Genomic DNA, 14505 nt, shown 5'->3' on the forward strand with positions numbered 1-14505 from the left:
TTAGATTAGCTAAATTGACTTAATAATATGTATTCCAGCTAAGGAATATAAATACAATATGTATGTTTGTGTGTTCGGCAGGTTCTGGGGAAGTACCATCCAGATGTGGCTAAGCAGCTGAATAACCTGGCCCTGCTGTGTCAGAACCAGGGCAAATACGAGGAAGTGGAGTACTACTACCGCCGAGCCCTGGAGATCTACGAGAGCAAGCTGGGGGCTGATGATCCTAATGTGGCCAAGACCAAGAACAATCTGGTGAGCGCAGAACATGAACTTTCTCAGGCAGATTAGAGGAGTTTGGCCAAAGGCAAATAGTTAATCCCCTTAGAGAGTTGACCTTAACCTTATTTGTATTGAAACCTGGAGTTTTAACACCACCTGCATACAGTGGTGCTTTTCCTGCTCTTAACACACCTGATCAAAAGAAACCATGCCACTGTATCCGTATCTTTCTTAATTTTAGATTTTATATGGGTGTCTTGGCACAGGGTCAACACTAAAATGTGCAGAATAGTATTAGAGCACCAGTACCAGTGATTTTGGGCCTGGAGCTTTAAGCCTTGATTTATTTTTTGCCAAGTATGAAAGACATGCTTGTATTATATCAGAAAATTATTTGTTTGTAAAAAATACAGACATTATAAGCTGTAAAATTGAAGCCAATGCTCATGTTTTCTCCCTTTGTCTCTCTCAGGCGACATGCTACCTGAAACAGGGGAAGTTTAAGGACGCAGAGGCTCTGTACAAGGAGATCCTGACCCGTGCACATGAGAAACAGTTTGGATCTGTTAACAGTGAGCATACTCATTTTCCAATGTCTGCTACAGTAGAATTAGCTCAGTATAAGACATTCTTGGAAATGGTTGTAGGAGGAATGTGGATCTAGCCTAATCTTGCCTGCTTTAAAGAACAGATAAGCTTACACATTCTTTTGGCCACAAAACCTTTAAGCCACTCAAACATTTCCTCACAGCAATGTATGTGTAACACAGTATGTGTGTTCACACAAGCTCATTATAGTAAGAAGTAGGGCTGCAACTGATGATTTTTATAGGATAGTCGACTAATCTGATGATACTTTTTTTCGATTAGTCAGCGATGAATTCTGCCAGTGAGTAAATATGTAATCTGTTGTGTTTGGGCACTTTAAGAGTTGAGTGTAAACAGTGTGAGTGAGCCATTTACCCATCTCCCATTGTGCTTTTGTCCCCAGCAATTTGTGTAATGCGGTACTTACAGAAACAGAAATTAACGATTGGTTTGACAATGAAATTTGTAGTTGACAAATTGAATTAATCTACATTGATGACTATTTAGACTAATCGTTGCATCCCTAGTTAGAACATTATAGTAGATTGTATAGGGCAGAACTAAATCCTATGAATACAAATATTTATAAAGCTTACTATAACTGTGTTTACTAGTGTTCTTTGTTTATACTCATAGACTGTAGATTGAATTTAAGTAAATAAGAACAGCTGAGCACATTTGTTGATGGTTCCTTTCTTTTTTCTAGATGACAACAAGCCCATCTGGATGCATGCTGAGGAGCGGGAAGAGAGCAAGGTATGCTTAAAGCCATCCATCATCAGACAGCTTCTGTCAATAATTAACCAAATACTAATAACAGTTTAATCTACAGTAGCAATAATAAACCCAATACTAATAACAGTTTATTCTACAGTAGCAATAATAAACCCAATACTAATAACAGTTTATTCTACAGTGGCAATAATAAACCCAATACTAATAACAGTTTATTCTACAGTAGCAATAATAAACCCAATACTAATAACAGTTTATTCTACAGTAGCAATAATAAACCCAATACTAATAACAGTTTATTCTACAGTAGCAATAATAAACCCAATACCAATAACAGTTTATTCTACAGTGGCAATAATAAACCCAATACTAATAACAGTTTATTCTACAGTGGCAATAATAAACCCAATACTAATAACAGTTTATTCTACAGTGGCAATAATAAACCCAATACTAATAACAGTTTATTCTACAGTAGCAATAATAAACCCAATACTAATAACAGTTTATTCTACAGTGGCAATAATTAACCCAATACTAATATCAGTTTATTCTACAGTAGCAATAATTAACCCAATACTAATTTCAGTTTATTCTACAGTAGCAATAATAAACCCAATACTAATAACAGTTTATTCTACAGTAGCAATAATAAACCCAATACTAATAACAGTTTATTCTACAGTGGCAATAATTAACCCAATACTAATAACAGTTTATTCTACAGTGGCAATAATTAACCCAATACTAATATCAGTTTATTCTACAGTAGCAATAATAAACCCAATACTAATAACAGTTTATTCTACAGTAGCAATAATAAACCCAATACTAATAACAGTTTATTCTACAGTAGCAATAATAAACCCAATACTAATAACAGTTTATTCTACAGTGGCAATAATTAACCCAATACTAATAACAGTTTATTCTACAGTGGCAATAATTAACCCAATACCAATAACAGTTTATTCTACAGTAGCAATAATAAACCCAATACTAATAACAGTTTATTCTACAGTGGCAATAATAAACCCAATACCAATAACAGTTTATTCTACAGTGGCAATAATTGACCCAATACCAATAACAGTTTATTCTACAGTGGCAATAATAAACCCAATACTAATAAGTTTATTCTACAGTAGCAATAATAAACCCAATACCAATAACAGTTTATTCTACAGTGGCAATAATAAACCCAATACTAATAACAGTTTAATCTACAGTTCCCTAAAATTTAATTTTATGCTGGAAACCCATATTAGAGGCAATCTAGACCAGCGATTCTGAACTGGTGGGTTGGAACCCAAAAAGTGGGTTGCGGACAAAGATAAAGAAGAAGAATAATAAATAAATACATAAAAAAAATCATTCTCATTTGATTTTGTACTTGTATTTTATATTGGGGAAAAAAGATAGAGAGGGAGTTTCTTACTAATATGACTCTGAAATGCAGAGATGTGAAATATTTCTGAATGTAGTTGTCATGTTCATTCTCAGTTTCTTAAAAGAATTGCTCCTAAATTCACTTTGCATGCATATGTATGTTTAAAGAAATGTATTAATCTATATCTGGGTCCTGGGCCGAGACCAGTTGAGAACCACTGATCTAGAAAATGACACTCTTTGTTGTTGAAACAGGGTAAGAAGAAAGACTCTGGTCCTTATGGCGAGTACGGCAGCTGGTACAAAGCCTGCAAAGTGGACAGGTGAGTGCAGCACAAACATAACCAACCACATTAAAGCAGCAGTATAAGAGAGTTTTTTTTTTTCTTTTTTTATACAAATAGTGCTTTGAGTGCCCTCTCACAAAAAGCTTTGCACATGCAGCTTCTGTGAAAGAAAAATAATAATTTTAACTGAGGCAGTAGAACAGTATTACAATTTACAGTGTTGCTCAGTTACTAAGGCTGATCCCATGAAGCTCCACCAAATTTCTCACCCAGTGTGGCAGTGATGGAGACCCAATTCTTTCTATCAGGATCAGTAAAGTATCAACACATTTCTGAAGCTGCTATTTCAAGATGCAGTTGCTACATAATAATGCTTTAAAGGATCATTGTTTGCTGTTTGTTACGTATTAGATGATTTGTGCATTGATGCTTCCGCTCTCTGATGTGTGCAGCCCTACAGTCACAAACACACTGAAAAGCCTGGGGGCACTTTACCGCCGGCAGGGGAAGCTGGAGGCTGCTGAGACTCTGGAGGAATGTGCTACAAAGAATCGTAAACAGGTAATTCAGTGTAGCTTTTTGCTGGGGAAATATTCAGTTAATAAATTAACAGATGTTAATTGTCTATCATTTCTTGTCTGTTGTTTGGGAAAACATGAAAAATGTCTTGCATGTTTTCTCCTTGTCTTTGTAGGGCATTGATGCAATTAACCAGAGTAAAGTAGTTGAGCTGCTCAAAGATGGTGTCCCTGGTGGAGACAGACGACAGAATCGAGACGGTCTGAATGGTCCTGGGGGTCAACGGGGGGATAATGAGGGAGACGAGGCTGAATGGAATGGGGTTGGTCTGCTATTTTCTTATTGTTTCTGAGTGGTCATGCATTGTCTATGTTGTAACTCTAAAGGTAAAATGATTACCGTATTTTTCTTATTTATAAGGCGCACTTAAAATTCTCTCATTTTCCCCAAAAATCCTCAGTGTGCCTTAAAATCCAGTGCACTAGAGCATTAGCATTACCACAACGCTAGCTCTTTCACCATCATCAGAGATGAGGGTTCCTCAGTCTAATGCTATTGGGCAGCATTTACATCCCGTTAGCGCTGCAGTTAGCAGCTAAGCTTTTTTTTTTTTTTTTTTTTTGTATTACAGTTGAGTTTACTTGGGCACTTCCACCAGCTTCCTCATTAGAAGGGAAACATTGCGACATCCCTGCTCACTTTGATGTACTTAGTATGATGTACTTACTTAGGATCTGATTAATATATGTGATTTATGACTCTGTAAATGCAGTTCTGGAGGCCTAAAGCCTGCAGATTGTTGTGGGTGGACGGTTTAATGGTTATTTAAGAAGCTAAAAAGGCTGTGGGTGAATTATTCAGGATGGGATTTGGGTAATTCTTCATAGGGCTTTGTGTGGTGTTTAAAATGTTATGTATGTGCTGCCCTCTTCAGGATGGGAATGGTTCTCTGCGTCGGAGTGGCTCCTTCGGGAAGATCCGGGATGCCCTGAGGCGTAGCAGTGAGATGCTGGTGAAGAAGCTGCAGGGCAGTGGCCCACAGGAGCCACGCAACCCAGGGTGAGCAGGGGAAGATGATCAGACCTAATGAACCACAGAAAGATAGAAATTCTTACATTGGTTACTGAGGTACTGACTCAAAGGGGTATCTGTGTGTGTTTTCACTTTTAAGGATGAAGAGGGCAAGCTCTCTGAACTTCCTTAACAAGAGTGCAGAGGAGAGTTCACAGGTATGTAGAAATGCACACACAAACACACTGTATTAAGCAGGTGTGTGTATTTATCATTACTGCCAGGCTCACTATAAAATTAACATATGCTTGTTTATTCCTTCACTTTTCATTTGATCAGTTCCACTGAGATTATAGGGGCTTTTTGTAGTTATATATTTATAGACTGTAGTTGTTCTGTTCTGTTTTTCTTTTTCTTGGTGATTAGGACCCCATAGGACCACCACAGTGCAGGTATATTTTGGGTGGTGGGTTATTCTCAGCACTGCAGGGACACGGTGACATGACATCATATCAGGTTTTGCCCTGATATGAGTGAAAGGGACACAGCGGCAGTGCTGCTGGAGTTTTTAAACACTGTGTCTACTCGCTGTCCTACACTCTATTAAACACACCTACTTAGCTGATCCACTTTATAGATGTAAAGGAACTCATCTGTTGATGCACAGTTTGTGTTGGTGCCCACAGGATGCTGCTGACAGGACACTGCCAGCTAAATATATCTGGTTGCTGGAGGGTTCTCAGTTCATCAGTAACTCTGAGGTGTTTAAAACTCCAGCAGCACTGTGTTTAAAACTGGTATTAGCACAACACACTACTAAAATTGATTTTCTCTCAGTTTTAACTTCCGCTACTTCCACTCCCTGTGGGCTCCTGTAGTTCAGAGTGACCCTACTCCCACTAGAGCTGAGATCGGGCCCAAAAAATCCGACCAGACCCAAACCATAAACTGTCATTATGAACCCGAGCCGGACCCGACTCGCCCCATAAACTTGCTGTTTTCGGGCTGTTTGGATGAGCGTAATTAGACCAGAATTATGTTAATTAACAGTGTAACAAAGAAGCATATAAACTCTTATTTTATTAAAATGATTTTTAAGAACAGCTACACACAGGGCTGCAAGTCAAACACAGAGGTATTCACGGGCACCTAGAGCTACACACAATACAGTTCCAGTTCCATTTTTTTCTTTTAATTATTGTTTTTATTAATTTTAGTTAACACTAGGGATGCAACGGTACAGTGAGGCCACGGTTCGGTTTGTATCGCGGTTCTTGGGCCACGGTATCGGTTTGGTTTAGATATATCAATATTAGAGCTTAGATTCTCTGCCCGAACCCGGCCCAGGGATTTCCCACCACATTCCTCGGGTGGGTCGGATCGGGCTCCAGGAAATAGACTGTGACATAGGCATCTGTTTTTTTAATGCTATTTTTATTTTATATAAAGCTCTGCCGTGATAATCACCATATAACCAAGTAATATCGTTAACGAAAACGAACAAATTAACGAAAACTGGAAGTTAAAAAAAAAAAAAAACATTTTTGTTAATGGTAAAAAACGATAATTAAAAGAAAAAAAGGTAACTAACTGGAACTGTATTGACAGTTTATAAAACTAATTAAAAATAACTAAAATTACCGATAGAATACACTTCGTTTTCATGTTTAATTTATTTATAAGCGCTGTTTCCACTCCAGCAGTTTTACAGCGTGAAGTGTTGTGCCGATTTTGCTCTTGAAGCGGAGCCGAATTCTGCTGGGAGTCAGATTCGGCCCAACAGCGGCAGCGCGGTCGCACCACGCGGTCCGTGGTGTTCATTTATTTCATTTATAATGCTCGCGCTAGCCGCAAAATAACAACAGAAAACCCTGAGGAATCTGCAGAATGGGATTAGAATATGAGCGTGAGAGAGCTAAAAGCAGGAGATACAGTACCTGTTGTTAGTAGCTCATTCACCAGAACACCCCATGCGGAGGATAAACTGATAAATCTCTCTCTCTCTCTCTCTCTCTCTCTCTCTCTCTCTTCCCCGCACTCACTCATAGTTGATCATTTTGGTGAAAATTGGGGAAACCTGTAGAGCATAGGTCGGCAATAGGCGGCCCGCGGGCCAGATGCGGCCCGCAAGCAAGAAACATCTGGCCCGTGAGGTTGAACTATAATGAAAAAAAAAATCGGACTGTCCGTCTCAAAAATGCTCTTTATTTAGAAACTTAATTTTCCAAAACAGAAAAATGTATTAAAGATTTTTTGATAGAGCCACGGGCTGTTAGATAACTGCTAGCTTCTTTATTCTGTTATTTATTTATTTTTTTATTCGTTTTTTTTTTTTTAACAAACAGGTATATCATTAATAGCGCCCCCAATGGTCAGTCCACAGATTTCACCCACATCAGCCCACTTGAATGTCTGCTTGTCATTTTAAGAGCGCCCTCCCGCCACCGGTATAGTATTAAAACTATAATCAGCTTAAGTAACAAATCAAACTGTTTGCAATAATTCACCAATTAGAATGTTATAATCACGCAGATCTGGGCGTGAGCAAGCTTCTCCACTTGTCTGCGTTTGACGTGCAGCGCTGTGTTTAGCTGTTCTTACACATTTTTATTAAATAATAGGTCTGTGCTCCGTCAGTGTTTCAGTGTTAATTAACATCATTCTGAACAGATTTCGCTCATTCAAACGGCTTGAGAACAGCCAGTTTATGGTGGTATGGAGAAGGAGGAGCACTCACTGCAACCACCAACAGCACACGCTCAGAAGCCCCTCCCCCTGGCTATTCAGTAACAGAGCGTTCGTTCGCTCTTTTAGTGCGCGCACAGAAATACCGCGGTCCATCCGGGTGTATCGAACCGAACGGTTAGATAAAATACAGAGAACCTTTGCATCCCTAGTTAACACAAATGTTTTTTCACTTTCAGTTTTCATGTCAATTAAGGTCCACAGCACTTAAATGGTGCCCATACAGTGAAAAAGTCCAAATTAATTAAAGTTGAAAGTTTTGGACCAGACCGCAAATGTTTTTCTGAAGTTGTTTACCACAAATGTTTAATCCGCGCCAAAGAATCACTTCTGAACTGAAGGAGAACGCAGCACCATTAACTTCCTGTGACTCGTTTACAGCTTTATTTGTCAGTTTTCAGTCTCAAACACGCATTCTGAAGTAGGGGTGAAACGATTACTCGAGTAATTCGAAAAAATTTAAAAAATGTTAAAAAATTGAGTGATTAATTTTCTGTGCCTCGAAGAATAGTTTAATTCATTTTAAAACGCAAAGCACAGAATTTAGCGCAGACATTTAATGTGGTATAGCGTGGTTAGCGTTTTGTCACCCAGGAAGCAGGTGGAGGAGGCGGAGATTTTTAGAGTGGGGAGGCAGGTAAATTTAACTCATACCAAATCAATCAGATTAACATGTACATTAATAACATAACGACAGTGCTGTGGAGTGCTGATTATTATTAATACTGTCTAATGTGTGTGTGATTATTTTATTACAACGGAGACAAGTTCTAGACTTAATACAGGCTTCATGTAAACAGTAAACACAGCGCTGCAGAGTTAATAAACAAATATGTGTTAATGTTACCTTAGCTAAAGTTACTCTGGCCGGAATGCACGGCCATGAACTTACTGTATTATGTCATTTAGCTAAGATGCACAATAAAAACCCAATGTTTATGCCTTTATTGTTGATTAATGCCCTATATTTAACACTTAAAAGAAATCATAAGTTTGAAATAATTGAACTTAATTTATTAAATTATTAATTATTAAATTATTACTTATGGTATTTATGTCTATTTTGTGTATAATTTATTTCTGTTTGTGTTTGCAATGTGGAAATGTATGTTGCGAATTTAAAAATTAAACCAATTGGTCATTCATTATAAAGTGAAATTTCTTATTTTATGAAATCTCTTATTTTATGTTTTATCAAATTACTCGATTAACCTAATCGATTTTTCAGTAGAGTACCTGATTACTAAAATAATCGATAGCTGCAGCCCTATTCTGAAATAAAATTTATTTTCTGTCTCTGAGTTTTTCCGCAGCTGCGTGTACATGAGGCCAGAGTGTGATATAAAATACATGGGCTTGTAAACAATTGCTGTGACCGAAATGGCTCCCTACTCCCTCATTGCGCTATGTTGGGAGACACTATGTAGTTCACTAAGTAGTGGTGAAACAGGAGTGAATTCGGACACTACCTCATCATTATCATGCGCCAGCACCGGTCGCATAAACACACACAGGTGAGAGAGGGGTTGAACCGTGTTTAAAACTCCGTAAATACACTGAACTGAGCTCTGAATTAAAGATAGTGAAGCTCTGAGCTGATCATGAAGTCATTTCTCTGCTTGTTATATTTATGCTGTTTAAAAGATGATCCTCACATTACTGAACTACATGAAGAAAACCTGAAATTAACAGCGCACACCTGCTCGCAGTGTTGCCAGATTGGGTGGTTTAATGCCAAATGTCGAGTTGTTTCTGAAATTGTCTGCAGGAAACGCTGTGATTTGACGGGTGAACAAAACTACCAAGTGTAAAGAGTTTGTAAATTTAACTCGGCAGTGTTATCGTTAGATATCTAACCAGGCAGAGACAGAGCTCCTGATGATGGAAATTTGAAGCTGTGTTTATGTTCGTTTGTATGTATTATATGCGAGTAAGTTATTTCTTTCTTTCATTGTTTGCAAGGTTATTTTTATGTACTGTTTTTACTTTTTTGGTTCGTGTGTCCAATGATACAAGGCACAAAACACAGAATACAAACATGCAGATAAACTCATTTAAATATCATTTTTTGTAATTAGTGATATTTAAAATATTTAAGTTATTTTATTTAAGATCATGTTGGAACAAACCCTGTTGACGAACATCAACTGTTTTCTCAGTATTTTGGCGGATTTGAAACACGCTTTACCCTGTGATTTGGTTTTATCTGAATCCCACTGTAACAATCTGGCAACCCTGTGAATTGGTTTTATCTGAATCCCATTGTAACAATCTGGCAACCCTGTGAATTGGTTTTATCTGAATCCCACTGTAACAATCTGGCAACCCTGGTGGCTCGCTGTCCGCTCCGTTTCTTCGGCTGTCTGTTGCTTAGTAGCGAGACCCGCAATGCATTTTGGGACACATTCAGCTCGCTTAGTAAGCAGCGAAGTTTACTATAAATCATGATGCATTATGGGAGTTTTTAGTGCCCTCAAAATCATGTTCCAATTCCCCCTTAAGATTCGGACACTCAAAAAAAATGGCTGAAATACTCAATAGTGCCCTAACTAGTAAATAGGGAGCCATTTCGGTCACAGCCAATGTTTTGAATCGTTGATTGATTTGTGAATTAAGTCGACTGTACACTCAACTCAAAGTGTCTGAACACCACACAGATCACATGATGGTTCACAAAATACCAATATATTTAAATGTGTTTTAAAGGCTTTTAAATGCCTTTATTTTTTTCTATAGAAACTTTTATTTTTTATTTTATTTCTATTTTTGTCTGTGGCAGTCTGGTTGCACTTGAACTCCAAAGTGAAACCAAAATAAATATTAAAAATAAAAAAAAAAACTGGAAAAATTAGAGGAAAAAAAAAAAAATATATATATATATATATATATATATATTTTTTTTTTTTTTTCCCCTCTCTCTCATTTTTCCAATTTTTTTTTTAATATATTTTTAATATTTTATTTTGGTTTCACTTTGGAGTTCAAGATAAATAAAAATAAATAAAATAAAATATTAAACATATATTTAAAAAAATGGAAAAAATGAGAGAGAAAAAAATACATACATATATATATATATATATATATATATATATATATATATATATATATATATATATATATATATATATATATATATATATATATTATTTATTTATTTTTTTTTTTTAGGCCATATAACTTAGCTCTACTACTAACACACCACCACTTCATTGCAGTGCTAAGAACTACCCACCACCTAAATAATAGCAGCTCTGTGGTCTATCCTGTACAGTCCTGACCATTAAAGAATGCAGAGAAATAGATTACTGTCTGTAATTATAGAATTAGAGAGTGATCCTGTATTGTTGGTCATAATGTTCTCATATGACTGTACATTTATTTAAAATGCATTGATGAGTTCATAGATGAGATCAGAGATCTACACCTGTACAACCCGGTATTTATGTTTTTGTTGCTTATTGCTAATCTAATTCTTCTACATTGTATTTCTAGGAAGCAAACAGTGGCCTATCAGAATGTAGAGGACTCAGCGCCAGTAACGTGGACCTGTCGAGGCGCAGCTCCCTGATTGGCTAGACAGTGAGGTTGGAGGGTTGGGCTCTGAAAAAAGGGGAGGACCCAGGAGAAGAGGCTGTTTTTGCCTTGTGGAATTTAATCTTAACCCATCACTCTTGTTCAAGTCATTCATCTTCAAATCATTTTCCTAGGAAATCATTTAAAAGCAAAAGCTTCTTTAATTTGACAAAGCTGCTGTACTACCAAATAGCTGTCTGCTTCGCTGTAAAATTACGCTAACATCGATCAAATTATTAACACATATAAACACATTAATAGTATATTTTGCACAGATTAAGCCCAGTCCAGAACTGAACTGAACAAAACTGCACTGTTGGTGGTGAATGTCCTTTTAACAATAATAATAATAATAATAATAATAATATTCCTTTCAGTGTTAGATCAGGCTTTAATCTGTTTAAATACAGGTTAATGCAAAAGTTCAGCATGCTGCTTACACTACACTACACTACAGGATGTCTGTCTGCACTGGAGACACCTAGTAGTGTCTCAGTCATGGCATGGGTGAAAATAGAAAAATGAACTACAAAAAAAAAGAAATAGTTAGAATAGTTTATCATATAACTGCAAATCATACGAAGCATAATGTATGTAATTATAAACATTTTACCTTAATTATTAGCTGTGATCAGTTATGTTATATTTAGGGAGGAGGTACTCTTTCAGTGTGTGTGTGTGTGTGTGTATGTGTACACTTCACTAGTAGCATGGGTGCTGTGAATGCTAACTCCACACAAGCGCACACACACGGACACACACAGATCACAACAGTAGTACGAGTTGGTTGAAAACACTTGACTTTTGACTTTAACAAGCAGAAAAAAAAAAAGTTTCTTTTTAAAATTGTGAGTAAAATGCCTCCACTTTAAAATGAAAGAAAGGAAAAAAGTACAGAAAAAACAGTAGTGATAACTGGTAAAACCTCACTTTTGCCTTCTGATTTTTATGTATATACAGGTTTAAATTATTTATTGTGTTTGTATTTGTTTTTTTTTCCTTCTTTGTAAATAGCACACGGGGTTTTGTTTACACAGTAGGAGGTGGTTCTGGTTGGACGTAACTGGAAAGTTGATTTACGAGACGAAAGAAATATGGTTTTGTTACGTTTTCAAAATGCTGTTTTGTTTTGGCTGTGAAAATCAGGTAGGGAGAATGAAACTGGACGAGAGGCACATTGTGTTTACCTGATGCTTTTGCTGTCCTTATCCTTCGAGACCTTGGTACGAGCCAATGTCCAAAATTATGTTCGAAAACTGGACTTTGTGTATAAATGTGTCTCTTTATTTGGGGCCCACAGTTTACCATTCTTGCTTGACCTCCTGATTTTATTTTTTTCATAAATTTATGTTCTGATGGAGGATTGGTTCTGTCAGTTGGGTATATAAATGATATTGATGGTTACTGATTTATTAAGATATGTTTGTTTTTTGTTTGTGTAGGCTTTTTTTGTTGAGTTTTGTTTTGTGTTTAATTTTTTTTATTTGTGTTTTGTTTTTGTTTTGTTTTTTTACGAATTTTACAAAAAAACATCCAGCCAAAATGTGCTAGTCTTAAAAACGGGGCCATTGAATTGAATTGGAATTGAATGTGAGGAACGCATTAAACTGAATGTCTGTGCAGTCGTTTGGCCTTTAAATTTAAAATTACTATTCTTTTGCACTTCACTTCAAATTAAATTAAAATAATACTCAACTAGAGTGAAAAGGTCCCTTGTTGTACCTAGCCATACTGTACACTGTACAGCAGGGGGCAAGCTTTATTGGTGAATATTGATTGACATGCTGGATGATGACTGTGCTACAGTGCAGAACAGAAGGAGCGTTAATAGAAAATGTTAATAGAAAGGTGCTGAAAGGTAGCGGAGATGGTTTCTGATGTTCTTAGAAGGACCTGTGAATGTGTTTAGAGTTGAAGGCAATGTGCTTTTGGGAGCTGAAGGACCAAGAAAGGTAGAAGAAAGGGCAGAAAGGAGATCAGGCTAGGATAAGGAAAAGGAGAAGAACAAATGAGAGTACAAACTTGCTGCATTTATTGTTTTTCACACTTTTTTGTCTCATAAATCTGCTCACATTTGTGAAAGAATTTTTTGCTTTCTAACTGTTGGAGTCTTAGCTCAGGTGAGTCTGTAGAATAAATTCTGTATTTACACTTCTTCAGTAAAGAGAAGCAGCTTTAGCTCCTTAGTACTGAACTGTATCACATTGGGACAGATTCCTAATCAGGAATTAAGCCTAGTCTTGGACTATACAGCATTGTTAATGGAGATTTTTAATTAAAAGAAAAAAATACAGTCTATGGTTAGACTTACTCCCTATGTTTAACTGACCCATAGTGTTCAGATGTGTACAGTTATGCTTGTCAGATAAGAAACATGAAGCATGACCTTACTCTGCAGTTTCCCAATTTCCGTTAACACACTTGATTTATCAAGTGGTCGAGTGGTGGAGGTCATGTTGGAGTTCAAACACTGCACTCCACAGGTCCATTAAGGTACTTATTAATGCTTTGTTTTCCAGCTCCCCATAGAATGTGACCATGCAGGTTATCTGTGATTCTGATATGCTCTTCTTCTCTTTAAAGATGGGTTTCGGTTGTGATTGGGCCAACGTCATGTATATTTCATATAAAAGGTTCAAAAGTAATAAATAAAAAGCTTCACTTTTCAAACCAATTTCATGTGGTTATTGTCTGATTGTGCTGTGATTTTTGTTTTTATTGTATTATTGATTTGTCATTGTTAATTAATTATTTATACTGTACCTGTCAATGCTTTGTTATGGTACAGTACTGTGAAAACTAGTGCATATCAAAAAATACTACTGTCGATGTCAACCAGATGAAGGAGTATTCCTGGCCTCGCTCACAAAACCGAGGATCTGTATCGTCGCATCTTGAATCGCATCTTGAATCCTCCTCTGCTCTATTCAGTACTTTACTATGTGCACAAGCACTCTACATATAGACAATCGCGACTGTGACGTCATCAGTCATCAGCTATGACGTCATAACTCGAACGGTGCAGCATTTACCATAGTGACCCCAGGGGGTGGAACTGAACTGCCCCAGTTCAGCCTCAGCCAGGAGCCTCTCGCTGCAGCCTATAGGAGGGCGGAGAACGCTGCCCCGTTCGAGTAATGACGTCATAGCTTATGTCTAAAAAAACGGCAGCGACAGATCGACAATGAATGGCGAAGGAGCAATAAACGTCTTAATCAGGGGTCACCAATCTTGTCCACATTGGGCCGGTGTGGGTGCAGGCTTTCATTACAACAAAGCTGTGGCACACCTGATTCCACCTGTTCAATCAGCCTCAGTCTCAGTCCCCAAACAGGTGGCCACCCATAGAGGGTGTGCCCGTGCCTGGTTGGAATGAAAACCCGCAACCACAGCGGCCCTTTCTGGACTGGATTTGGAAATACGACGATTTGGA

At 37.2% G+C, this 14505-nt stretch overlaps 2 protein-coding genes across 7 annotated transcripts in view; both read left to right on the plus strand.

Moving 5' to 3' along the window:
* LOC111194329 (kinesin light chain 1-like) overlaps positions 1 to 11076 on the plus strand; it is a 71736-nt gene extending 60660 nt beyond the window's left edge. For both annotated transcript variants that reach the window (XM_049483017.1, XM_049483018.1), the window contains one exon: positions 10992 to 11076. The gene's annotated coding sequence lies outside the window, so the exon portion shown is untranslated. The remainder of the gene's footprint in view (positions 1 to 10991) is intronic.
* Positions 1 to 13746, plus strand: part of LOC111194328 (kinesin light chain 2) — a 74358-nt gene extending 60612 nt beyond the window's left edge. For 4 of the 5 annotated variants that reach the window (XM_049483014.1, XM_049483015.1, XM_049483013.1 and 1 more), the window contains exons 6-15: positions 82 to 255; positions 695 to 794; positions 1517 to 1566; positions 3190 to 3257; positions 3674 to 3782; positions 3916 to 4062; positions 4675 to 4799; positions 4912 to 4969; positions 5178 to 5203; positions 10992 to 13746. In XM_049483014.1, the coding sequence (XP_049338971.1) occupies positions 82 to 255; positions 695 to 794; positions 1517 to 1566; positions 3190 to 3257; positions 3674 to 3782; positions 3916 to 4062; positions 4675 to 4799; positions 4912 to 4969; positions 5178 to 5203; positions 10992 to 11067 (933 nt within the window). In that variant the 3' untranslated portion in view covers positions 11068 to 13746. The remainder of the gene's footprint in view (positions 1 to 81; positions 256 to 694; positions 795 to 1516; positions 1567 to 3189; positions 3258 to 3673; positions 3783 to 3915; positions 4063 to 4674; positions 4800 to 4911; positions 4970 to 5177; positions 5204 to 10991) is intronic. The other variant, XM_022678096.2, reaches the window with a different exon arrangement.
* Positions 13747 to 14505: the final 759 nt, after the last annotated feature.

This window comes from Astyanax mexicanus, chromosome 8 (assembly GCF_023375975.1).
Source record: "Astyanax mexicanus isolate ESR-SI-001 chromosome 8, AstMex3_surface, whole genome shotgun sequence".
NCBI classification, from domain to species: Eukaryota; Metazoa; Chordata; class Actinopteri; order Characiformes; family Acestrorhamphidae; genus Astyanax; species Astyanax mexicanus.